General features: G+C 45.4%; 2 protein-coding genes across 10 annotated transcripts in view; one reads left to right on the forward strand and one right to left on the reverse strand.

Annotated features, from left to right (window-relative positions):
- Otof (otoferlin) overlaps nucleotides 1-3,976 on the forward strand; it is an 88,465-nt gene extending 84,489 nt beyond the window's left edge. For 4 of the 9 annotated variants that reach the window (XM_015479892.2, XM_048804684.1, XM_048804686.1 and 1 more), the window contains 4 exons: nucleotides 81-259; nucleotides 346-446; nucleotides 848-1,050; nucleotides 2,351-2,486. In XM_015479892.2, coding sequence (XP_015335378.1) covers nucleotides 81-259; nucleotides 346-446; nucleotides 848-1,028 — 461 coding nt within the window. In that variant the 3' untranslated portion in view covers nucleotides 1,029-1,050; nucleotides 2,351-2,486. Of the gene's footprint in view, nucleotides 1-80; nucleotides 260-345; nucleotides 447-847; nucleotides 1,051-2,350 lie in introns of those variants that run through there. The other 5 variants (XM_048804685.1, XM_015479895.2, XM_015479894.2 and 2 more) reach the window with 2 other exon arrangements.
- A 375-nt stretch (nucleotides 3,977-4,351) lies between these two features.
- The window catches only part of Drc1 (dynein regulatory complex subunit 1), a 44,702-nt gene continuing 22,852 nt past the window's right edge, over nucleotides 4,352-26,201 (reverse strand). The window contains exons 6-17 of the mRNA XM_048804954.1: nucleotides 25,467-25,601; nucleotides 16,359-16,367; nucleotides 16,030-16,169; nucleotides 13,998-14,132; nucleotides 13,367-13,599; nucleotides 10,469-10,578; nucleotides 9,647-9,736; nucleotides 9,021-9,107; nucleotides 7,213-7,499; nucleotides 6,021-6,164; nucleotides 5,640-5,742; nucleotides 4,352-4,593 (exon numbers count right to left, since the gene is read on the reverse strand). Coding sequence (XP_048660911.1) covers nucleotides 4,537-4,593; nucleotides 5,640-5,742; nucleotides 6,021-6,164; nucleotides 7,213-7,499; nucleotides 9,021-9,107; nucleotides 9,647-9,736; nucleotides 10,469-10,578; nucleotides 13,367-13,599; nucleotides 13,998-14,132; nucleotides 16,030-16,169; nucleotides 16,359-16,367; nucleotides 25,467-25,601 — 1,530 coding nt within the window. The 3' untranslated portion in view covers nucleotides 4,352-4,536. The remainder of the gene's footprint in view (nucleotides 4,594-5,639; nucleotides 5,743-6,020; nucleotides 6,165-7,212; nucleotides 7,500-9,020; nucleotides 9,108-9,646; nucleotides 9,737-10,468; nucleotides 10,579-13,366; nucleotides 13,600-13,997; nucleotides 14,133-16,029; nucleotides 16,170-16,358; nucleotides 16,368-25,466; nucleotides 25,602-26,201) is intronic.

Raw genomic sequence — 26,201 nt, forward strand, 5'->3', positions numbered from 1 at the left:
AGGAGGGCCTGAGCAAAATGTGGGGACAAATCCCCTGCCCCTGTCACGCTTGCCCAGAGCTGACTCTAAGATTGCCACAGGGGCCATCGAGCTAGACCTGAACCGGTTCCCGCGGGGCGCAAAGACAGCCAAGCAGTGCACCATGGAGATGGCCACCGGGGAGGTGGACGTGCCCCTGGTTTCCATCTTCAAGCAGAAGCGGGTCAAAGGCTGGTGGCCACTCCTGGCCCGCAATGAGAATGACGAGTTCGAGCTCACGGTGGGCACCGCCTCCTGCTGGGGAGTGGGCCAGGCTGGGCCAGGGTGGAGTGGCCAGCCCTGGGACCTTTCTGTTCTTCTCTTCAGGGCAAAGTGGAGGCGGAGCTGCATTTGCTGACAGCAGAGGAGGCTGAGAAGAATCCAGTGGGCCTGGCCCGCAACGAACCTGACCCCCTAGAGAAACCCAAGTGAGTGCCCTGCCTGCCCGGACCCCCAGCCGTGCTGGTCTTAGGGGCAGAACAGGAAGGAGGGACCAGAACCTTCTGGATTTCTTGCCCCCACTCCTCAGGCAACCTGTGTTCCTTCCTGGGTCACAGCCACATTGTGGGGGAGCCCCCTCCTCCACTCCTGAACCCCACCACCTTCCTCTGAGCCAAAGGATGGGTTCAAGGAAGCAGCTCCTCTCCCCAGCCACAGAGGTAGAGGTTCTTCCCAGAATTTGCCAGCAAGCAGACCAGTGGTGGTGTTGGGCCTCAGCTGGCCTTGAGGACCCAGAGCTCATATACTCTGCCCAGGTGGACTTCCCCTCAGCAGGGGCCCTTCACCAACCCAGCCCCAGCTCCCCCGTCCTTTCTTCCTGATGCAACAGCCGGCCCGATACAAGCTTCATCTGGTTCTTGAACCCTCTCAAGTCTGCCCGCTACTTCCTGTGGCACACCTACCGCTGGCTGCTCCTCAAACTGCTGCTGCTCCTGCTGCTGCTCCTCCTGCTCGCCCTGTTTCTCTACTCTGTGCCTGGCTACCTGGCCAAGAAGATCCTTGGGGCCTGAGCCCCACAGCCTCCCGGGTCTGGTACTTCTCCCCTCTGCCTCTGGACCAAGGGCTGCTGTCACATGGACACACACACACACACACACACAGTTAAACCATAAACACAAATGCTCATACACACAAGCCCTCACAAACATTCAAACTTTCAAAACAGAATAATATTCTCAGAATTAGAAGTGGCTACTTCACATTTTTATGTGTTAAATCAGAGAGGTGAAGTAACCCAACCCAGTAAATTAGGGCAGAGCTGAGTGGGACTCCAGCCAAGGTGTCCAAACTGCCAATCCAGCGTTTTTCCAACTACAGCACCTCCCATCCCAGCTACATTCCTTGCAGACTGTACTCCAATTTATTGACATAAAAAATTGATAGTGACAAGGAAAGGGGAAAGGTTGAGCTAGGATTCCCCAGCAAGAACCTGAAATGACTTCCCCCATCAAGACGTCCCTGTGCGGTGCTGAGTCTGCCCTGTGGAATCTCAGTCCCATCCAGATTCAGACCCTCAACAGCCAACACTGAGCACCACCTCACGGGCTGAGAGCTTCACAGGCACTCTGCTTCACCATTTCACAGCCCCAGGAATCAGCTATGACTACCATCCATAGGAATGGAGGCTCCAACAGGTGCCAGCCATAGCTGGAGTCCAAACTAGATGCCCTGTGCCCAAAGTCCCTGCTTCGTTGTCCCATGTGTACTGAGCTCACTCTGGAGCATAGCCCATGTACTCTGGGAGGTGCTGGGTAGCTTGACAAAGCATATTCAGTACTTTCACTTTATATCTGGATCTCTTATGAAAACTGCTGTTTTTGTAACAAACCTTAGTGGTAAAGCTCAGCGAGCCTCTTAGCTAGAGCATTTCATTTCCGCAGAAGGCAGAGCAAAGAAGGTGGAGCAGGTCGGCGAGGGCAGTGTGCCCTGCTTGGCCAGGCCTGGTGGGACATAAGTTTGTACTCATTATGAAGGAAGAGGTAGTGCCACACTGGTCCCCTGAGAACAGGGGACAACACAACCCTATATGATGAGCGGCTGAGTACAGGTCCACAGTTCCAAGGCCACTGCCCTTGCTTCAAGTGTCAAGGCCGAGGCCAGGTGGCTGCCCCATGCCCAGGAGCTCCATCTAGGGGCTTTGGGAGGAGCACGAGGCTCTGCAAGCAGCAAAGCTGGTGCTTTGACGTAGGCAACCCCCGGGCTCCAGCACCCATGGCTGAGTCTGCGGGGCTCGGTCTGCTTCAGGGCCTCTGGGTCTGGAAGGGGAGAGGATGGGTGCCTTGTGGGGGCTGCCTGTGCCACTGCCTGACCAGCCCCTCCCGCTCTCCCCCAGCCGGCCCGACACGGCCTTCGTCTGGTTCCTCAACCCGCTCAAGTCCATCAAGTACCTCATCTGCACCCGGTACAAGTGGCTCATCATCAAGATCGTGCTGGCGCTGCTGGGGCTGCTACTGCTGGCCCTCTTCCTCTACAGCCTCCCCGGCTACATGGTCAAGAAGCTCCTAGGGGCGTGAGGCTCTGCCACTTCCCTCCGGCACCTCTCCAGCCCCTGCTGCTGTTCCCTTCCTGCAGCCTGGACTCTCTCCTGCCCTCCCTGGGGAGCCTGAGGAGCCCCACGTCCACCCTCCAAGCCTTGGGCCGGGCCCTGCCTCCTGCCTGCCAGGCTGCCATCCGCACTGCCCAGACTGCTGCGTGCCCAGCCCTGTGCCTCAGATCCTGCCTGGGGGCCGGGGAGCGCGGGAAGAGGTGGGGACCTGGAGCAGGTCCCTCTTGCCCCACTGCTGGGGTCCCACCCTCCTTCAAGCCCTGCTCCAAACCCTCCCCTGGGGTTTCTGAGCCCAGGATTAAAACTTTAATGAGATTAACTAAGGAACACAGCCCAGTCCCAGGGAGCAAGAGGGCACCTCCACCCTGTCCTGTGAGCGCAGCCGATGCCACCAGTCCTGCCCAAAAGCCCCAGGGCAGCCGCTGTGTCTGCCCACGCTCCGCTTGGCTCCTGCCCCTTCCCAGGCAGCCGCCTGTCTACAGGTGCCCAACCCAGGCCCCTCTGCCCAGGCGGTGCTCGCAAGCCCAGACAGGAGCACTGCGCTGAGCCCATGTCACCACGGCCCCACCCTTGAGGCAATCCTGCCTACCCAGCAGCTGCCGCCAGGAGTTTGTGCTTAAAGTGCTGCCCCTGCCTGCGACTGGGTTTCTCTTGGCTGTTTGTCCTTTCCTGAGTGTGATTTTTTCTCTTAATAAATCGAACACTGAGCTGACAAGTCTGTGTTGATACAGTGAGGGGAAAGCCACCTCCGTGGGGCACAGGTCAGCAGACAAGCTGGGTTGGTCAACTCTTCCCTTGTGGTGGCCTCTCGTGGCCCAGGGATCAAGATGAGCCTCAGGAACAGGAGGAGCCTCCCCCAGCCCAGAAGGCACACCAGGATGCACAGAGGGCCCCAAGAGCACAGAAAATGTCCCTCAGGCCTGGAGACAATCTGAAGGCTCATGACCCTATAAGAGCTCCAGCCTCCACCCATAGAAACCAGCTGCCCCCGCTCTTCCTTAAATACTGCAACCATAACTCCCCCACCTCTTTCTTTCCCTTTTGTCCCTGCAAAGATAAAGGAAATGATAAATTCCTTGGAGTACATTTATAAAGTAGTACATTTCTAGTATATTTATTCAGGTTCTAACCTTCTGCTGTACATGAGTAGACAGAAATGCATCTGTTACAAAAATGAGGAAATGCTAATGGAGCATGCTTTTAAAATCCTTGAAAAACACCATTTATCCCTGGATTTGGGCTTGCCAGTGTTCTTTTTTTTGTTCATGTATGTTCTCAAAATCTCATGTGTGCTGTGCTAATTCAAGAAGAACAGTTTCTTCCTGGATTCCTGATTTGATTGACTTAATTATACATGACCTAACTATACTCGAATATTACGAATATAAATGGGTAAAAGTAAATTACTCTTCTGAAAATGTGTCCTGTGCTTTTGACTTTTTAAGTTCCATAAATACAACAGTCTTCATTTTCTTAAAGACTCAGTATCACTTCTAAACCAGAAATATTCTTTTTTTTTCTGCTAATGATGCTATAAGAAGGAAAAGAAAGTTTTCTGCTTAAAAATATATAGTTATTGGATATTTCTAGCTATGTTAAAAATAAAATATGGTTTCAAACTGGAAAAAGAAAAAGAAAAGAAAAGAAACCAGCTGTCCCCAGAAGCAAGAAGGTGCCCCAGGCCACTGGCCTCAGTCTGGTCACACACCAGGACCTGAGCCCGGGAACAAAGTTCCCTCATGACACACACACACACAATCAGATCTGGCCTCTTTACAGAGATTCAGCCACAGTTTTCAAAAAACTTTAATCAGAACTATAGGAAACAGGTGACTCGCTTGTTGACTTATTTTGACAGCCTATAAGACAGCTCTGGAAAATCCAGAGTGGGCTCAGATCACTAGATGACAAGTGCCAGCTCTGGCACCAGCCCCAGTGCCAGCTAGGGCACATCAGCCCTTTGAGGTCCACCTCTATTTTGTGGGTACCCGGAACACATGAGTCGGAGGAATCTGCAGTTCGGAGTTTATCTGGAAAAGAAAGTGAAGGTCATTCCTTCCCCCAGGCCCTCCTTCTTCTTGTCCCCTGGGGTTCCAGTGCGCCTGCTAGCTCTCCCTGAGTCCCCAGACCCCTGCAAGAGTTACTCTCAAAGCTAACGCACACACAGAGCGCAAGGCTGCCGGGCTTCCTGTTCCCCTGGGCTCTGGCCAGCAACCTCTCCTAGTGTTCCCCCTGCCCCCACCTCTCCATTAAACCCCCCTCCCCTCTTCACTGGCCAGTGCACCCCCTCCCCTCCCCCAATGCTCTTGTATACAGCATCCATGGAAGCAAGGGCCACATGGTCCCCAAATGTCTGAGTCCTGTCACAGGCCAAGAGGCCATCATGATGCCAAGGCTCACACTATCTGCCTTTCAGGTGTAGCCTAGGACCTGAACTAGGCTGGGGACATGCGTCCCATGCTCGGACTCGGGGCTAGCCTCAGCTGCCTCACATGTGTGTAGCTGATGACTAATGACCCTCCGGGCCACAGGACAGCACTGTGCTAAGGACAGGAGAGGAGAGCACATGACTGTTACAGCAGTACGGTTCCGATCTCCTCGGCCGGGCCAAGGGAGACACCACGATTCCTGCAGGAAGAGGCACAAAGCTGGGCAGAGCCCATGTGCCCAGCACAGACACCTCTCCCCATGAGGGCACCCTGAGTCAAATCACAGGCCAAGGAAGCTGATCTGGCCCTGGCCTCTGGGGGTCTCCCTAAGCCTCCAGGTTTTGCTGTCTTTTGTGAAGCGGGAGGACAGTTCTACCTCACACGGGTTGTTAGAGTGGAGAAAAACTGGGGCCTGTGTAAGCTGGGAAGCTGGCTCTGGCACTACTTGAAAAACAGTCCCAACCGGCTGGTGCCAAAACCACAAGCATCAAAGAGACGTGGTCACAACCTGGTTGCCAATACCCACTGCCCTGTCATTGTCTCCACCTGAGGTGCTACTGTTGCTTTGCATCCCATCTAAACCCCCTGGCCCCTGGGGAGGGGCTCCTCCTTGCTCCCAGCTATGGCCCGCCCTGCTGCCCACCCACCTTGGAGTGGAGATACTGCTGCAGCAGCATCTGCAGCTCCGAGTTCTGCTGCTCCAGAGAATTGTTTTCTATCAGCAACTTGGCTCTCTGGGTCAGGACGAGGCTTTGGGTAGGAAAACAGGTTAGAGACCCACTGAATCCTCCATCCTCTGCCAAGTGAGGACCAGGACCTCTATGTTTGTTCTGGCTAGACACAGAGGAGGACCACAGGCTAGTGACAGAACAGGGCCGGACCAACCAAAGCTCCCCCTACCCCCTCCACCACACCCAGCTTTTCTCCTCAAGACTGAGTGTGACCTGGAGTGTGGCTGTTCAGAGCAGGGTCTGCCCCTACAGACCTGCCCTGCTCCCTCCTCCTCCTGGCTCATGACACACACTTACTGGTACTTCTCCAAGGCTGTGTAGAGAGCATCCCAGAGGTTCTGCTTGGAGGGAGGGATAACTGTAGTCAGGGCCTTCCAATAATCAGAGTCCTTTGAGTTATCTCGTGAAGAATTTGCCATTCTCATTGTTGCCCGGATGTTCCTGCAGGTCAAGAGCACTAATGCCATGATCTCCACCTGACACCCAAGGCCCCCAAGCAGTGCTAATCTCAGTGCCTGAAGTCAGTCACAGACATCCTGCCTTTCCACCTGCCACCTTCCCTCCAAGCTGTCCAAGTCTCTTAGATTATGGCAGATTCTCAGAAAGTACACCTGCTTCCATGTTCCTGACTGGGGCTATTGTTCCCTCCGTGAAGGTAAAAGTCTGTGTTGATACAGTGAGGGGAAAGCCATGTCTCTTTCTCCCAATTTTTTGTTCACCTCACTACTTTACAGCTTATTACTATGCCTCCCCCTTTTTCCGTGAATGCATCCTGACATCAGCTCTTAAACTCTGGCACTTTCTTCCATGCCCTCTATGATGTCTTTAACCCAGAACAGCATTCCCTCCCACCCAGACAAGCCTCTCCATTTCTCCCTGTTTCCAGCATCACCTCCGTCTGCTATCAAAAGGATCTTTCTAAAGTGCAAGTCAAATCATGGCTCCCCAACTGCTTCATATCCTCTCCCAGCTCCAGTCACCAGGGCAAAGGCAAAGATCGTGGGCACACAGGCAAGGCTCTCCAAGAGCTGACCTAGCTCCCCACTCACTGGTCCCACTCCCAGACACATCCCTTCATCATGATGCCATCCCTGCCATCATGACTCCTGAATGTATCAGGCCTCCCCTGCGCTATGATGTCCTGAAAAGCCCTTACCCCTACTTTGCCCATCCAGTTCCAGTGCCGTCTCCACCCCAAATTCTCTCTGATATGCCAAATGGGGATGGCCATCTCCCCCTCTGAACAATGCCACACCTCACATAGGCTTTGATGTCATTCTGACCACAAGGAGTTACCCTCGTTTTGCTGAAGCATGGCAGACCTCAATAAATGTTTGGTGAACCAGTGACGAATGGGGAAAGCATCAGTCAGCCCTGCACCCCACTTCTTTCCTCTCTGCCCAGCAGCCTCTTCACTCACTAGCCTCTGCTTGGCTCCCAGCACCCACGCCTCCCAGGTCTCAGGCAAGCCCTCTGGTGCCCTGCACACCTGGGTTTCTTCAGACCCAGGACAAAGGCCTCCAGAACCTTGAGAACCTCATTGGGGTGGATAAGCTTGGGAGAAGGCGGGGCCTCCTTCTCTTCCAGCTCTCTGCCCACAAAGCTCTCCTCTTCTTCCCCCTCCAAGGACTCTGCCTCCTCCGTCTCCTGCTCTGACTCCTGCTCCGGCTCCCGCATCATATTCCTCTCGAGCCCTGTCGCTGATATCAAGCTCATTCTCTCCAGAGCTGACATGAAGCTTGATTGCTCCAAGTTTGCTTGAGTCCAGGAGCCGATCTGGAGAAGGGCGCACAGGAGAGAGTGGGTCGGGGACACACACGCACCAGTGTGTGAAGAGAGACAGGAAGAGAAGAAAACAGAGTTTATAAAAAGTCACAGAGACAATCGCACAAGGACAGAAATAGGAGAAAGACAGGAAGAGATGGGGGATGGACAGGAAGAGGCACGTGGGGCAGGGGAGGGCTTCAAAACAATGACAAGGTTCTGCTTCTAAATCTGGGTCCACAGGTGTTCATTGACTTGATATCCATAAAGTGGACATGTCATAATTGTCATTTTGAATCATAATACACAGTCAATTTTTTAAATTTAAGAGTTCTTCTGTCTCCCAGGTTATTCAGTTTATATCTTATAGGCAAATTAATGTTATGAAGAAACAGTATGTCTATATAAGCAAGTAGATATGTAAACACATAAAATACTTTTCCTTCCTATTTTTATGTAAATGATACTACTCTATACATGTTGTTTTATAAATTGCTCTCTCTCTCTCTCTCTCTCTCTCTCTCTCATTTGTTCTTTTGGCTTACAGACTTTTTGTATAAATATATAAATAATTTCCTGTTCTTTGTTTCCATTTGGTTTTTTTAAAGTTGTACAGTATCCCACTATGTAGGTGTTCTATATATTATCAAATAAATTCCTCGATGACAGACATGAAGGTTGTTTCCAATCTTCTGTTACTTCAGACAATTCATTGAAGTAAATAAGCCACAATAAACACATCATTTCAACTGTATTGAGACATATCTATAGAATAAAATTTTAGAAGAATAATTGAAAAGTGTATAGAGTTTTGTAATTAATACTGTCAAATCTCACTTGGAGGTGACAATGTGCACTCCTACCAGCAACTTAGAATGTGCCCATTTCCAACACACCAGTCATCACTGTTGTCAAATGTTCAGATTTTTTGTCCACTTCACCAACTCTTTTTGGAGACCTGTCAGGACACTCACACTCACATTTTTTAATTCTTTTTTTGTTTTGTTTTTCTTTTTTGTGGTACCGGGGATCAAACCCAGGGCCTCATACCTGCTAGGCAAGTACTCTACCACTAAGCTACATTTTCAGCCCTTAATTCCAATTTTTAATTTTTGAATTAAAATCTTGTATCTTTTTAACATGATGACCTCTTCAGAAGAGTTGGTATTTGGTTCTCTCACTGAAATCAGTTACAACAAAGGTATGTATAGCATTACAAACAATCCTTGCTTTTCAGGAAAGTGTTAATGGTCAAAAATGATGGACTGTGGTGGCCCAGATCTTATAGTGGCTGAGGCCAAGCTTTGAGGGAAGGCCCAGGGAAAGATCCCTTGGATCTCAATATGACAATAGCATCTCTCCCCTCGTCACTCTTCCCTTTGCAAATATAGAAAATAATAATAAGGAAAATGCTGTTAGCTATTCCTGGCGTAAACTCCCAAGATTGCCCAGAAGTGTTACTTGAAGGCAGCAATGCCCTCTGGGGGCTTCCGGGAGAACTGAGATGCCCTTTTCAGTGGCACCTCACCTTACCTGGCTGGAAGATAAATGATGGGTTCGGTATTCAAGGAAGAACTTCACCAGTTTATACAAGTCATCCTCACTCTCGATTCCAAGAGCCTGGGGGAGGGGATAGGTCACTGTTCAGACACCATCAAAGAGATCCCAGGCTTGGGATGCTGATCTCAGCTCCTCAGAGGAGAAGATGCGGCCACTCCACTGAGCATGCCTGGAGCCTGTTGTGGCCCAGAGTAGAGGACATTGATCCAACACTGAGGAGCTACATGAACTGGGGGACATCAGAATAGAGAAACGAAGCTCAGAGGGAAGCTGCACGTCTGGTAGGTAGGAGAGAGCTAAGGGGGCACCAACACACACCTGAGTTGGGTTGAAGGGAAGAACCTACAACCTGAGAGCCTGGCCACAGAGTGAAGCCAGCAGGAGGCCAGGGAAGGGAGACATCTAAATGGGGCCGAGGCCCGTTTGCTGTGCAGAGGGTAAGTGAAGGGAAGGCTGTGACAGTGAGCCCAGAGAAGCCCCCACGAGACCTGCACCTAGTCTCAGGGCTGAGGCAAACCAGAAAGTCAGAGGGGCTCTACTAGAATGAGGCAGGCTTTACCCGCTGGCACCCCACGTCCTCACAGCCCAGTGGGACTCACTGAGAAGATGGCGTCCAACTTCAGCAGATAGCATTCGTTCTTCTCCAGGGGAAGGAGAAGGCTCAACAGCTTGCTCTCTATGAGGAAACCCTGAGGAGGAGGAGGAAGGCATCACCAGTTGGAAACGGGGCTCAGGGTCTGCAGCCACCTTCTGTGTAACTCTTGAAGGACAACTCCACAGGCGGAAGCCCCTGGGCTGAGACTCTGGGCAGCAAGACCCCCGGAGGAAGGCCATCGAGGGACGCCTCTGAGCCATTCCCAGGGAGCAAGGCCAGGAACATCATGGTGTAGACTGCCCCCCACTTCAGAAAGGTGCTCATTCACCTTGCCCACAAGCCACTGGGCAGTCCAAACCCAACCCAGTCACAGGGGCCCGCCTCACCCATGTTCCCCAAAGAGCTACACAACCCAGCAATAGGCCCTGCATGGAGGAGAGGAAGGCATGGCGGAGGGTGGATTCAGAACTCAGAGCCTGTGAAGTGGATCAGGGAGAGGATGATTCCAATCACCCAGAGTAACCTCAAAATGAGCCCCTAGATGAAGGCCACAGCCAGTGTGGCCACAACACCTGGTAGGTGGGTTCATGGAGGTGAGACAAGCACTGGTTTCAGTTATCAGGAGCTCCCAGCTCCCCTGGACTACACCTTGCTGGGCCAGCTCAGAGGCACAGGCTCTCTCGTGAACTGGCCCCCAAGTCCAGCGCCGACCCCAGCTTCACTCTTGAGACCCACTCTCTGGGAATGGCCAGGGGAGGGCAGCCACTCCTGACCCCAGGCTGCACAGAGCCCAGCAGGACTCAGAAGCAGTCCTGGCTGGCCTCACCGACTCATCACATAGGAGCATCAGGATCTTTCTGGTAGTTTTTGCTGAAACTTGCTTGGGCAGGTCCAGGTAAGAGGATTCTGAGGCATTCTCTTCTAAGCCATCCTCATCTGCAGATGGGTCACAGAGAGGATATGGGGGAAAAAAGTAAGATAAGTTTTTGGCCTTTGAAAAACAATTGAACCTCTTAAATATACCTCTTAAAGCCCCTAAAGGAAGCCTATGATGTTGGGGACAAGGGCTTGGGGAACCGAATCAGAGACCACCTGGAGAACTCCATCTCACTTCCCCTAACTGCATCTACCCAGAGCCTTCTGTTCAAAGTCCAGCCCTGAGCAAAGAAGTGGGAAGGAGAGACAAACCTATTGATTCTCATTTTGGAAACAAACTAAAGCATGATACTTGGTTCCTAAACCTGCAAAGATTAGAAGCAACCAACTAGAAGATGGGGGGAAATATTACCAACAAGAACTGATGGCTGCCAGGCATGGTGGTGCACGCCTGTAATCCCAGTGATTCAGGAAGCTGAGGCAGGAGGATCATGAGTTCAAAGTCAGCCTCTCAGCAACTTATTGAGGCTCTAAGCAACTCAGTGAGACCCTGTCTCAAAATAAAATACAAAAAAACAACTGGGGACGTGCCTCAGTGGTTAAGCACCCCTGGGTTCAATTCAAAAGAAAGAAAAAGAAAGAAAGAAAGAAAGAAAGAAAGAAAGAAAGAAAGAAAGAAAGAAAGAAAGAAAGAAAGAAGGAAGGAAGGAAGGAAAGAAAGAAACTCATAGCTGAGAGCAAGAGTCAAAATTTTAATTAAATTTTTAAATATTTTATACTATACATTCCTTATCAGAAAATGGGAATGAAAGTCATTTTATTACCAAGGTTTTCCTGGTCATTCAAAAGGGAAGATAATATCTATGTCTTTGAAGAGCCCAAGATATCAAATTGCTGGTGGAAAAGCAAATGTATGGTGTCACCTCTGTGCAGCAATATTCAAAAAAATTACACAGGCATTTTCCCTTTGATTCAGTAATCCTACTTCTAGGGAGCCATACCAGCAATCCACTAGCAAAAACATGAAAAGATTCATCTATTTGTTGTAGCAATGTCTGTAATCACAAAAGCAAACAAAAGTAGCCCAATGATGATCAACCAAGGGCTATTTGAATAAATCATGGCACAGACACAAATCGAGAGCCATGTGAGGAAGAAGCAGCAAACACTTCTTTTACTACAATAGGTGAAAAGAGCAAAGTAGAAACAAGTACAGCTTTCACTTTCCTAAAAAAAAATTGTTGCCATGAATAAATATGCACAGATATTTATATATTTATATTTGTTTATAAAGTAAAGCAAAGCAAGAAACCTAACTATGTATCCAGTGGGTGAAATAAACCAAGCAGAAACTATTACAAGTTACTTTAAAATGCAATAATCTATCTATACATCCCTAGTGAAATACATTTTAAGAACCAAAAGAGCTAAAGTTTAAACTCTTTTTAATAACCATTGTTGGGGATGGAGCTGTGGCTCAGTGGAAGAGCACTTGCCTTATATGGGTGAGGCACTGGGTTCAATTCTCAGCACCACATAAAATAAGTAAAATACAGGTCCAACAACTAAAATATATTTTTTACAAAATAACCATTTGTTCTTTGTAGGGTAATGTTTTCTTCTGAAAAAGTTGTGGTGTTATGGGGAAAGCAGATGAGAAATTATTTTGAAGTCAGTATCAAGTTTTTCAAATTGGGAGAAAGAAAATACACTTTGATAAGGTTATGTAAAACTCCTGGCATCTTCTTAATTGGGAAGTATTAGGGTGAATTTGATTTATTTGATCATTAAAAAAGAATCCTATGGGGCTGGGGCTGTAGCTTGGTGTAGAGTGCTTGCCTAGTATGCATAAGGCATTAGGTTTGATCCTCAGCACCTCATAAAAATAAACAAATAAAATACAGGCATTCTTGTCCATTTATAACTAAAAAAAAATTTTTTTAAAGAATTCTATGTACCCTCAGACCATTTCCTATTTGAAAGGACCAGGCAACCATGGAGAAATGGCCAATTCCAGACTTGAGGTAGGAAAAGTAAAGTGCTCCTGGAATATCTAGTCATTCTGAACAGCCAGGAAGCTACTACTACTGGGGCTGTGTCAAAAGAAGCCAGATGCTAGCATGAAAAGATTCCCACAGTAGTACAATTTGAGCATCAGTATGGATATTAATTACAGCAAATTCAGATACCTCAAATCTGTTTCAATCCATGCATTTATAATGATACTTTAAATAAAATCCTCATTGACATTTAGGAGGTGCTAGAAACCCAATCCATGATTCTAAAAACAGGCAAATAAAGAAAAACACAGGGCTGGGGATATAGCCCAGTGGTAAAGCACTTGCCTAGCATGTGAGGCCCTGGGTTCAATCCCCAGTACTAAAAAAAAATGGGCATCTATTCTGCTTTTCCTACACAAACTGCATCTCAGCAAATAGCTGATGAGAGAAAGGTTCTCTTCAGAAATGTTCTAGCTAATAAATAAAGATATAATGATATAATTTAAAATATCACTATTTTGCAATCCCAATGCCATTAATGGCTTTCAGACAAAGATTCTCGGTGGCCACTGACATCACAAGGAGACAAACACATTAGTTGGTTCTGATAGAGGTACACAAGAGTACACTTGGCAAAAATAAATTGAACCTGCATCTGATCAAACTTTCTAGGTCTTACCACCAGTGTAGACTCAATGAAATGAGAGGTGACTTCAAAGCTGTGTCAACCAATCATACTCTACACCTCTGAGAGGTCGGTTTCCTTATCCATAAAATGGATGGACTGACCAGTGTCCTCAGAGGGCCCCTCCACACTAAGGCTCTGTGGCTGGCTCTGCTCTAGTCACCTGCTTGCTTCAGCACCTCTTCTACTATTTGTTTGGCGGTCTTCTGTGGCTGCTGGGAAATAGGCCCCACATTCTTCAGGAACCAGAAATCAGGTGCTGTCCAGGGGAGACCCAGATGCTGCATATGGATGATCCTGTCCACATCAAAGGCTCTGCCTATTAGCCCCTTCGCCTCCTCTTCATTCATCAGCCAAATCTCTCGAAACTTCTCAGCATCAATAATAGCAAACTGTCTGTGAAGGAGAGTCACCAAGCATGGCCAGATGACCTCACAGCCTGGCCAGGGTCCCTCAGTTGGCAGAAGGGCAAGAACATGAGCAAGAACCATGGAAAATCCTGGGCCTGCCCCAATCCCTAAGCAGCTAATCCCACCTACAGTGAAATGGAAGCCATCCCAACAAGAAACAAGAAAAGGCAGGTGACACATTATTAAAGGGCCAGAAGAACAAAGCACACAAGATTCTTCAATGCCCTGAGCACCAAAAAAGCTGGTCATATCAAATCTAATGAAATCACTTACTGTTACCATGCCACTACCAACTCTCCCTCTTCCCCCAGCCCCGACCTCTATCCTAGTACATCGGGTACTATCCTAGTACCCGATGCCTTAGGGTCCAAGGCCCTAAAATACCTCATGGCTCTCTGTAGCTCCTTGAACTGTATCACAAGACGCTTGTATTCTGAGGTCAGAGAATGGTTCTCCTCCTGGAAATGCTTTACCTGCTTGGCATATTTTGATCTCAGGTTGTTGAGTACATCCTGCAGGCTGATTGGAGAAACAAAAGTTAATCCACAGCTACTAGAAGGTTAAAGTTGTTCCTCTCATCCACACAATGCAGCTCCACAGTAAATCTAGGGTCAGAATGGCGGAAGGGCAGAAAAGCCTCCCACAGATTCCAAACCCAGCTCCTGCTATGGTCAAGGAGAAGAAGGCAACAGGAGCCAATGGGAATTTAAAACAGTCGAGAAGCCCAGGCCCACCAAGAGGCAGCCTCCTGCTCCCGAGTGGGGATGAGTCCTCCTCAACACACCCCTCCTCGGGGGTCCTCCCCCAGGCCCACCCTCACACGTTCACCTCATCTAGCTCATCGAGGTCATGATTTGCAGGTTGGTTTCAATTCTGAAACCAAGAAAACACTAACACTGTGTGCCACAAGCCTGTGACGATGACTCCTCCTTCCTCAGAGCTGATGCTGTTCTCAACCCACTCACTCACTCACTCACTCGTCCATCCGACATGAAGTGCCTCTCTCGAGTCAAGGATATGTTTGAAAACAGGACGCTGTCAGCCAGTCAAAGACAGGCATTACTCACAGTAAGGAGTGAAAAGTGCCAGGGGGCAGCTTGCCAGGGGAGGGGAGGGGTCCAAAGGCGCAGACCAGCGAGACGGTTAGGACCTGGCCAGCGGCACCCTGATCCACTGCTTCTCGTAACTTCTCTTGCCTGCCCGTGTCCTGCCCACTTCACTATTTCACCTCTTTGGGAAGCTTTCCCAGACAGCTCCTTCTCCCTGTTCCCCTAGCTAGGACGGGGCGTCGACTGGGATTTTCCACAAATATTGCTCCCTAACTGCTCTTGTCTCTCAGATAACCACACTAAGATGCCAGCTCATTTTTTCAGTATCATTTTCTGTTACAAGTAACTATCAAAAGGGCCACTGTTGTTTCTCTATGTACCCAACATTCGTCCAAAATGTAAAAACAACTTACTAGAAGAATTTTAGATAATACTAAGTCATCTGGCATTGGGGTAAATCCTCAATACTGTTTCCTCCTTTAAACAAAATGTATTATGTTATCTGATCCTTAGAGCCCAGTACAATGCTCTGGAACTTAGGAGACAATTCCTAAAGGAAGAAAGGCAGGAGAGATGGAAAGAAGGAGACAGAGGGGCTGGGGTTGTGGCTCAGTGGCAGAGCCCTTGCTTTGCAAGTATGAGGCACTGGGTTCCATCCTCAGCACCATATCAAAATAAATAAATTAAATAAAGGTATTGTGTCCATCTACAACCATATATATACATATATATATATATACATATGTATACATACATTTTTTTAAAAAAAAAAAAAGGAGACAGAGAAGAAGGGTGGGAAGGGGGAGGATGAGTGAGAAATTGCAAGCAATCAGTACCTTTAAGGGAACCACAGTATCTGTACAAAAGCAGCTGACGCAATGACATTTACATTCATTTTGTAGTTATAATAGCAAAAGATTAGAAGCAAATTGTATCTATCGGTGGAGTGGGTTAAATAAATTACAGTTCATCTACACTGTGGAGCCCTGAGCAGCTTCAGAAATCACGTGAAAGCTCTCTATGAACATGAAGGGAAAGGCCTTCAAGATACAGAGTTTTGCTTCTAGAATGCCATCCCTTGTGTAAAGGCACAGGAGGAATGAGAATATTTGTGTGGTGTACCACATAAAGAAAATCTGGAATAGAAAAATGAATAAGTGCTTCAGAGGGGAGAGAAGAGCAAGACAAATACTCTGCTTGGGAAGAAAGTAGAACCACTTGAGTATAATCTTTTCCAAAATAAAATTTAGAAAAAGTTAGTTACATTTTTAGTAGGTTTCTATCCCTTCAGGAGACAAAAGTTCACACCCATCCCTAATCTCAGCATGGAAGGACCCAGAAGAAAGATGCTCTGTGTGCCAACTTACCGATTGATCTTCCTCTTTTGCTGGGATTTAATAACTGTACTTTCCTCATCTCTCTTCTTCAGCACCTGGAAGTTGTACTCCAACTTCTCTTGGTTTAGCTGATAAGTTGCTTTCATCTGCTGAAGCTGTTGCTCAAGAATCTAAAGTTTAAAAAGATTAAAAAAAAAACTAATAGGCTCTGATATAATTTTTTGTGCTGAGAACCTCAAGTCACGCCAAAGGAAACTTAGACACAAAGCGCCTCAACCTGGACTCTTAGAATTTCTATTAAAGAGTCAAATTAAAAGCCAATTAGATAAAATACAAATCACTCATCTCTAAGCCAAAACCTGCACACCCAAAGCCAAAGAAAGAGCATTTTAGGGCTTTCGAGTCCAACTAATCCTGCTACTTTGCATCAGATCTTTTAGAGATATGAGCAACCTCATTGAAAACATTATAAAAAAGAATGTTGTTGCAAAAATTTGAAACTTTCCTGCTCTGATCATCCAGAATGGTAGTGTTAGAGTTAAGCAATTTAATAGCACTTAATAGGAGGTCAGACCTCCTACTTTGGATTTCTATTATCTGGACTCACTCATTCAGCAAATATTTACTGAGTGCCTTATATATGCCAGACATTATCCTAGGGGCTGCTGGGAAAATACTGGTGATAAGTAAGCACCAGTGATAAGAACACAGAGGTAAGCACTGGGTGTTATGGGAGCAGGAAAAGGGCACTTTCCTTGGACATGAGGGATTAAGAAGGCATCCCCGAGGTCTCAGCATGCCAGCCTAGGACCTTGAGAATGGGTAGAAGTATTCAGGTGACACTGAGGGGAGGAGTTCTGGAGGGAGGAAATGGCATATACAAAGAAACAGAGGCAAGGGACAAAGAGGCGCCGCAGGGTAATCATAAGCATTTAGGATGTGAAGCACAAGGCAAGCAACGGTCAGAGACGAGGCTGAAAGAGCAGCAGCACCTACCACGCCAGGAACGTAAAGTATTATCCAAAAGCCAATGGAGCACCACTGAAGGTATTTAGTGGATTGGGAGCGGTGACCAGTCCTGCCCCGTGGAAAGCGCACTCTGACAGTTTGGTAGGGGGAGTAAGAGGCAAGGTTGGAGGGAAGGCAAACATAGACAGGCTGACCTGCTCCTGCAGCCTGAGAGGAAGGCAGGGCTGGAGAGGACAATGAGGCACAATCAGATCTTGATGAAACAGCCACAGGCCACACTCTTGCCTCCCTCTTTCCTGTGTCCCTCCACCAGGCCAAAGACGAGCCAAGGAATCCACTGAGGCAGTGATTCCAAGAAGCTATTTCAACCCCCCTCTGGGTCATCTTCCAGGAGGGTGACTGGCGAGGAGGTGACACAGAGAGGAATAAAAGCAGTGACTTTTTCAGCTCAGGAGGTGCACCATTTTCACACCCCATGTGGGATCCACAATCCCCTTTTAACCAGGGGAATTAATCAAGCATATTCTTCTTAACCACTGCAGAGATATTTCGATTTCTATGATATATTTGAACATCTTCAAAACAGAAGCCTAGAATCTCTATTCTTTAGCAGGTGAAGAGCCATATTGGTTCCTGAGACAATAACTAATTGCATCTCTCAACTTCTCTGCTTGTTTAGTCCACTTTTTACTTACTTTTTCTGATTATATGCTTTTCTTTGTAAAAACTTTTCCGGATTGCAGTAGCAAAATGTGCTCATTGTTGAAAATTTGGAAAGTACAGCAAATGAAAAAGGAGAAGCCAGAGTAAAAGGGAGAAGAAAAACTACCTGTAACTCCACCACCCAAAGGTAACTCTGTTAACATACTTCATGTTTCCCTCCTGTGTACTTTACATGGTTGCAATCAAACTATGCCGGTTTGATTGTAATTCCCTACTTTTCTTCCTTAACATTGTTACATAAGGATGTTCTGTATTAGTAAAGTTTTATTACTATCATTTCAATGGTGCAAAATACTTTTAGATATTACATTATTTTATCATATATGAAATGTTTATGTTTATCATATATCATAATATTTTACCATTTCCTCACAGATGTAAACTTTCTTTGTTTCAATATTTTTCACTACTATATAATAATGCTAGTATAAATCATAAATAAAACTTTAGGGTTGTTTCACTTATCATTAAGGTAGTTTCTTAGAAGTGAAATGAGAAATGACTAGGTCAAAAATTCTCATATCAAATTGCTTTTGAAGAGCAAAAAATGATTTATGCTCCCACTGGCCAAGGGTGCAAGTCCCCATCTCACCACTCCATTTAAGAACTGAGCCTATGGGTGTCCTATTAAGGAATTTGGAGCCCGACCCTACAATATGTAGATCGGAGCCAACTTTTTCTTCTATCAGATGCAGAGTCTCTGATTTGATATCTAGCTCCTTGATCCACTTTGAGTTAACTTTTGTGCATGGCGAGAGGAGGGGATTCAATTTCATTTTGTTGCATATGGATTTCCAGTTTTCCCAGCACCATTTGTTGAAGATGCTATCCTCCCTCCATTGCATGCTTTTAGCTCCTTTATCAAATATAAGATAGTTGTAGCTTTGTGGATTAGTCTCTGTGTCCTCTATTCTGTACCATTGGTCCACCCTCCTGTTTTGGTACCAGTACCATGCTGTTTTTGTTACTATTGCTCTGTAATATAGTTTTAAGTCTGGTATCGCTATACCGCCTGATTCGCACTTCCTGCTTAGAATTGCTTTTGCTATTCTGGGTCTTTTATTTTTCCATATGAATTTCATGATTGCTTTATCCATTTCTACAAGAAATGCCGTTGGGATTTTNAATGGAGGGAGACCCTCATTGTTATACAAAATTACATATAAGAGGTTGTGAGGGGAATGGGAAAATAAACAAGGAGAGATATGAATTACAGTGGATGGGGTAGAGAGAGAAGATGGGAGGGGAGGGAGGGGGGATAGTAGAGGATAGGAAAGGTAGCAGAATACAACAGTTACTAATAGGGCATTATGTAAAAATGTGGATGTGTAACCGATGTGATTCTGCAATCTGTATTTGGGGTAAAATTGGGAGTTCATAACCAACTTGAATCTAATGTATGAAATATGATATGTCAAGAGCTTTGTAATGTTTTGAACAACCAATAAAAAAATAAAATAAAATAAAATAAATAAATAAAAAAAAAAGAACTGAGCCTGCAGGCTGTAGAGTGCGAAGTGCAGAATGGCCTAGGTGAGGTGCTCAGGGTGGGGCAGGGAGCTGCCAGGAGCCTCACCTGACCCTCCCTGAGCATGACAATATTTAATGTTGACACTGCTGGCATGTTCAAGAGCCTAAGGGCCTATGAGAGATGCCAATAGCACAACCTCAGTTCAAGTACAATGATCTGGGTCCTGCCCTCTTCTAGGGATGGTCCTGAGTGTCTCTTAGGAAAAGGGACTCAGTAGTTCTTCCTGGAAAGCCACAATGATTTATGTCCCCAATCTTCTATAGGCCATGCTGCTTCAAACATGACTGACCCAGCTCCTAACCCAGTGCATCAGGAATCAGCACAAACCAAACACAAATGGGATAGACGTAGGGAGGCCAGTGGTCTGTGAGGTGGCACAGCATGAAAGTCCAGGAGAAAAGCTCCATGTTGGGTGGTGGCAATCTGAGAAAGCACAAACACTCGCAGAAAGGAGGTCTCCAGAGCTGCTCTGGATTGGGGATGGCAGCCAGCAGCTGATGCAGTCTTCCCTGGGGCTCAGAGTGCCCGCGTGCTCTGGCAGCTTCCAGAGGCCTTCCTGCTTCTTGTAGTTTCGCAGTTGGGTCCCTGTCACTAGGACAGAATTTCCCAAAAATCTATTTGGCCATAGAACTACTCTTACATTTGTAACACAAAAAGCGCATGAGGACTTTAAATATAAGCTCCATCACATAAACTCTCATGAGTGTCATTCTTAAAGGCAGATCATGACACCATATGTAAATAGACTATGCATTTTTCCTATATATTTTATTTTTAAACGGCTTTTATTTTTTAAAAGTTAATGTATGCATTACCAGAAAAATAAAAACACAGGCAAAGAACAAAGTCACCCAGTCATAAGCAGCTTAGTTGGACATGTCCCTCCAGGCCATGCACATACATACACACCATCTCATTTTGTATGATTGAGATCATAGTGAGTATCACGCTTTTCCACATCATGAATATTCACCAGTTCAAAATCCCCAAGCTACATGAATATTTTTGATAACCAAGAATACACTACACCAACTCAATCTGTTACAAAAAAAATGTAATCCTTTCTTGGGGACAAAAATTTCACTGAAGACAGAAATGGCAACAGGACTCCAGATAGACATGTTGGCAGAGCTACAACTAAGATAATGCGTTCCCTTGATGCTCAATTTAAAATGAGACAAGGCAACAGAATACACCAAGCATAGTGTTTCTAAGAGGGTTTGTTTTCAGACTTCTAATACTAAAATATTAGCAAGAGGGGCTTGGGGATGTGGCTCAAGTGGTAGCGCGCTCGCCTGGCATGCGTGTGGCCCAGGTTCGATCCTCAGCACCACATACAAAGATGTTGTGTCCGCCGATCATTAAAAGATAAATATTTAAAAAAATTTAAAAATAAATAAAATATTAGCAAGAAAGCATGTTCCCAGTGAATTAAACTATTCTTATAGTATAGCCAGAAGATGCACATGCCTCAAGACTCACATCAAATGTAAATCCTTGAGCACTTGCTCCCATCTCTCCCTGCATCCTTCCTTCTGCCCTCCTCAGCAGCCTAAGGAACAAGTCCTGATAGGCCTGCCCAGAGATAAACAATTCCATGTCTAAGATGCATCTTTTCTGTCAAATATAACAAAAAGATATTGGCTAATGCACTAGCTCTACTTTTTATGATACACTGTCACCTCGGGACATCCAGAAAGCTTATACATTGTGAGATAAAGCATAAACTTTGTGCAAAATAAACACAAATACTTTACTAAAATTGCACACAGCGATCTTTGGTTATATTCTAAAACTGTCTTCCAGATACGAGATACTAGCAAGGAGCACTTCCCCTCACCCTTCCTCTTCTCCCTCTTCATCATTCGAGTGACTAAATTCAGGACTGCATCTAGCACCAAGAGATAGATTAACAAAGGTCATTACCAGAAGACAGTTCTTCCTAAAACCAACAAAAAGATATTGATGTATGGGTTATTTGCTACTTCTAACAAACTTTGTGCATTCTCCTTTAATACCCCGCAATATTAACTAAAATGTACATATAACAATAGCTAGGCCATCTGAACATCTAAGGGCACAGAGTGCTTCTCTATGCATGCTTTCTCCTTCCCCCACCCAGCACCCAGCAAACCTTCAAGACATCAAGTTCAGAGCCTATTGTGTGAGGCACTGGGTTCAACTCTCAGAACCACATAAAAAATGAATAAATAAAATAATGGCATTGAATCCATAAACAACCAAAAAAAAAAAAGACATTAAGTTCAGCAGTTCCATTCCCCTAAATCGCAACCATTCGTATGTAGTCATGAAAAATACTTTAAAGGGCATTACATCAACCCTCTACTTTTACCATGTGTTGTGCACTTTTAAATATCTAGAAAGATGAGATGTTTCCAACAAGGACTTACGTTTCCAACTATACGTACCGGAGCACTGAATAAACTGCACACACTTACTTAACAAAGACTAGACTTTGAAGCAAAAAAGCAAAAAAAAAAAAAAAAAACCTTTTCAAAGGCTAGAATTTGAAAGTGTCTTCCAAACAGGAACATTCTGGCCTAGAAACCTTCCCCTTCTCATCTCTTATCAACCCAGGGTTCAGATATATGCATCTGTAAAGCTTAGAGATGACTTTAACAATTTCACTTCCTAAGTGTTTTAAGAACAGTTTTTCCTATGAATTTTAACACCCAGTGTACTCAATGCGTTAGCTTACTAACTCAACTTTTGTCATACACTGGCAACCTCCCTAACATCTAGATAGACTAGATGTCAATTAAGACTCACTTGTCTTTATATGCACTATTTACACAGCCTAGTAAAACAAAACTCACAGATCTAAGGGGCAATGGTCAATCTTGCTTCACAGAATTTACATTGGTATAAAGCCCTTTGCATTTTCTTTTCCTTCTTCCTCCCTGAACAGCACAAATATAATATGTATTGCTCAGAGAAGTGTTTTGACCATTCCTTTTCCAAAAGACAGTTATTTCATTATGAATTTTAACAAAAATATGTCTACAAAATGTTGTATTTCCTACCTTTACTTTTAACATACTTTGTGCACTTCTAAACATCTAGAAAAACTAGATGTTTCAAATTAGGACTTAAATTTGTCCACTATGTCCATAGTAGTGTTGAATAAACTACACACATGTGACAATGGTTATCAGAAAGTGACTTCTAACTAGGATCATTCTGGCCTGGAGTCCTTCATTTCTTCTACTTGTTTATCCTACATCACATGTGATATAGGCATGTGTGTCACTCATAGGTGATGCTACAATTTCACTCCAAAAGTCCCTTTCAGACATATTGGCAGAGTTACAAAGTATACACAAAGTATACAAACAAAGGGTACAAAATGTGTTACTTTACTGGCTCTACTTTTCTCATACACTGGCAACCTCTTTAATGCCTAGAGACTAGATATTTTGAAAGAAAATAAATCACAGGTATTGCTTTTTTGTCAGCTTTGTGAAAACTCTGAGCTAGAAGAATTTGGTCATGTAATTTCCTTGTGGTCTAAAATAGCGTAATTCTGTGCTAACTTTTTAAGCAAAAAAGGGGGGGAGGGGAAACTGTCACCTACTTTTTTAAATTTACATTTCTTTGCTTGCATGTGTATTTAAATATTTATTAGCCATTTCTACTCCCTCTCATGGCACACATTTGCTCCTATTCTTAGCTAGAGAGCATTCTGAGGGGACATGCACAGGCTCACCCTCTCACCAAACCTCTGTATCAGGCAAATCTATGCTGGCTCCACATCGCTGATGTCACTTAAGAGTTAATAACATGTGGTCAAGCTAGTAACAGCCCATGTCCCTCAGGACACAGTCTATATAGTGTACACCTTAAGCTCATGATAATTTCAATACTAATGACTCTATTGTTAATTATCTCAGGCAAATAGTCATCCTTTATCATCACATATTGAATACAGATTATCCAATTATCCAAAGATATTTTGCAAAGTTGCACTTTAAATTCCCAAGATTAATAGACAAACATGACTTTAGGTTTTTCTGTGAATTTTTTTTAAGAGAGAGAGAGAGAATTTTTTAATATTTATTTTTTAGTTTTCGGCGGACACAACATCTTTGTTTGTATGTGGTGCTGAGGATCGAACCCGGGCCGCACGCATGCCAGGCGAGCGCGCTACCGCTTGAGCCACATCCCCAGCCCATGAATTCTTGATAGAGATGGCAAATTAACCTGCCACAGATCTGCCTCCCTAGGAAAGGGAACCCAGATGTTGGTCACACCTTCTCTGCTTCTCCTGGGGCAGTGGCTCTGGGGCAGTGCCATCTCCTGCCCACAGCTCAGTAAAGGGCTGCCATCACCACCCCACAGTTCCAACAGAACATGTGAAACAGGCTTTCTCTCTGCCTTCTCAGCTGAATCTAAAGATCCCTCTGGACCCTATGAAGGGGACCCCAGGATCCCAACCTGTAACCACACAACAGGCAATTTCATCTCCAGCCCACATTCTTGCTTTCTCTTTTCTGCACCATTTACGCAGCTTGCTTTCTTACTCAGTGGATGACAATTCTCTGAGGGCAGGGAACTTCATCTTGTTTATCTCTGAGCTTTACATAATATAAGTTAAAAATATTTGTTCAATATATAATATTTAATTTTCTGGTTAATATTCTGGTATTAAAGAGAAAAGCTCCTAGACGTGAACTAGGTCATTCCATAATTTTAAATACGTATGAAAGAGCTAAAAATAAAAGCATTTGTTTTCTGCATCAAGAATTAAACTAATTGTTTCTAGCAGGATTCTCTGGGACTGGCGGGAAGGAGTGGTAGGATCCTTCTCTGGGGAAAGTGCACACACTTCCCTTTGCTTTAGTCATTAATAACATGGCCTTTACTTTCACTTGAAAGTATAGACAGACAGATAGATAGATAGATAGATAGATAGATAGATAGAGATAGATAGATAGATAGATTTCTTTTTTTTTTGGTGGGGAGGGTACCAGGGATTGAACTCAAGGGCACTCCACCACTGAGCCACATTCCCAGCCCTATTTTGTATTTTATTTAGAGACAGGGTCTCACTGAGTTGCTTAGCACGAGGCTGGCTTTGAACTCGTGATCCTCCTGCCTCAGCCTCCCAAGCTGCTGAGATTACAGGCATGTGCCACTGTGCCCAGCTTTTTTTTTTTTTTTTACTTTTTATACTTTACCCATCAAACCAAATAAATCTATGTATTAGATTTTCATGTTTTGTGGCTTATAAAAATTTTATTTCCACATCTTAGAGTGCTATGAGTTAGTTGAGAAGAGCAAATTTGACATTGAGCTACAGTCAAATCTTCTTACCAAAAATCAATGACATTTAAATTGAATTTCAAGTCAAAGTATAGCTGAGAGTTTCTATGATAAATATATGTACATCCTGTTAGTTCTATTCCTCTAGAGAACCCTGACTAATACAAATATTAAGATTCAGTTGTATAACATCTAAATACAATCAGAGAAGCATTTTTAAAATTGATTTTGAAACATAGAATCCAAGGCTTAGAAAGTGCTTTGGAAACTAAAAAGTCTAATCTCCTTCAGCAGGAATTCTTCTTCAGCACTGAAGACAGATATGGTCATTTGGCCTGAGAATACATAATGAGAAAAAGGATCCTGTCTTATAGAATACCCTTTTCCATATTGGATAGTTCTGTTAGAAGTTTCTTTCTGAAGAGTCAGAATTTGCTTTACTGTCATTTTTAATATCAGTCACAGGCTTTGTGGCATGATGGGAAGGAAATAAATGGGTATGAATTACCATGTACTAGTTATGAACACTTGTCTCTGAGCTCAGTTTCCCCACGTATAAAATGTTATTAGTGGTTTCTCCTTTTGCATTATCATGAGGTGGTTTTCAGAAGCCCCGAAGCCCCAAGGCTCTTAGATGCAGGATTATAATACTTTATGAGACTCTAACTCCATAAACTCCAAGAGGAATGCTCCACTAAGAAATCAATACTATGCATTAAGTGCCTTGAGTGGGGGAGACACCATTAGACAGTTTTGGTATCAGGAGCAATAGGCTTTGGCCTTCTACACAGCTGACTTCCCCCAGGGACTCCTTCCCTTTCCCAGGCTCAAATGCACAATTCTCAGTGCTTCCTCACATGCCATGTTTCCAGACCCTGGTAGCATCTTGGCAGTTCTCCCCTGGTTTCTTCTAAAAAATGTTCCTCTGGGCTGGGGGGTTGTAACTTGGTGGTAGAGCAACCCCATGGGTTGCCCTTGACATTCTCCCACCCACCTGCCACCCCTTTACCTCTTTGGAGTTGTGGGTCTGCAGTGCCCGCTCCCACTTCTTCCTATTACTGGTCAGCAGCTCTTGTCGTTCCAACTCAAAGGCTTTCTACAACCAGGAGGGGAAGGAAAGGGTCCTTGTATCTGCTTCAGTGAGACAGGTCACACCAGAATAAGCTTTTAGATGACTGCACAAGTGCCATGTCACCAACCACATAAATGAAGTCTTATCCAAATGCAGATTTGCCACATTTCACATGGCCAAATGGCAACAGAAAGAGTTGCATGGAAATTGGGCATTAATTATTCTACATTTCACATGAATTTAGAGAAGAGGATGCACCAACATTGTCACAGCTTAGTCATTTATCAGGAGCAGGGCACTGGAGGATAGCCAGTGCTCTGGTTGTCCATCCTGGGCAAACTCTGACTATAATTCAACCTTGACCAGGACTGGCGCATTGCCACAGCTGGGCTCCGTGAAGCAAAGGCAGCACGCAGCCCACAAAGGCCTGGGAATGCAGAAGCAGGTCTGCAAAACCCACAAGCCCCACCCTCTTGACTCTCTTCCATCTTGGCAAGATCTAAGTCTCCATCTCAGTCCATTCAAATTCAAGGTGTCACTTCCTGAATCCTATTGGGCACTCCCTTTCCCCATCCCCCACCCAACTGTCATAAATAAATAAATGGCTCATGTAGGTCGATGGTT

The sequence above is a fragment of the Marmota marmota genome, unplaced genomic scaffold (genome assembly GCF_001458135.2).
Source record: "Marmota marmota marmota unplaced genomic scaffold, marMar, whole genome shotgun sequence".
Classification (NCBI taxonomy): domain Eukaryota; kingdom Metazoa; phylum Chordata; class Mammalia; order Rodentia; family Sciuridae; genus Marmota; species Marmota marmota.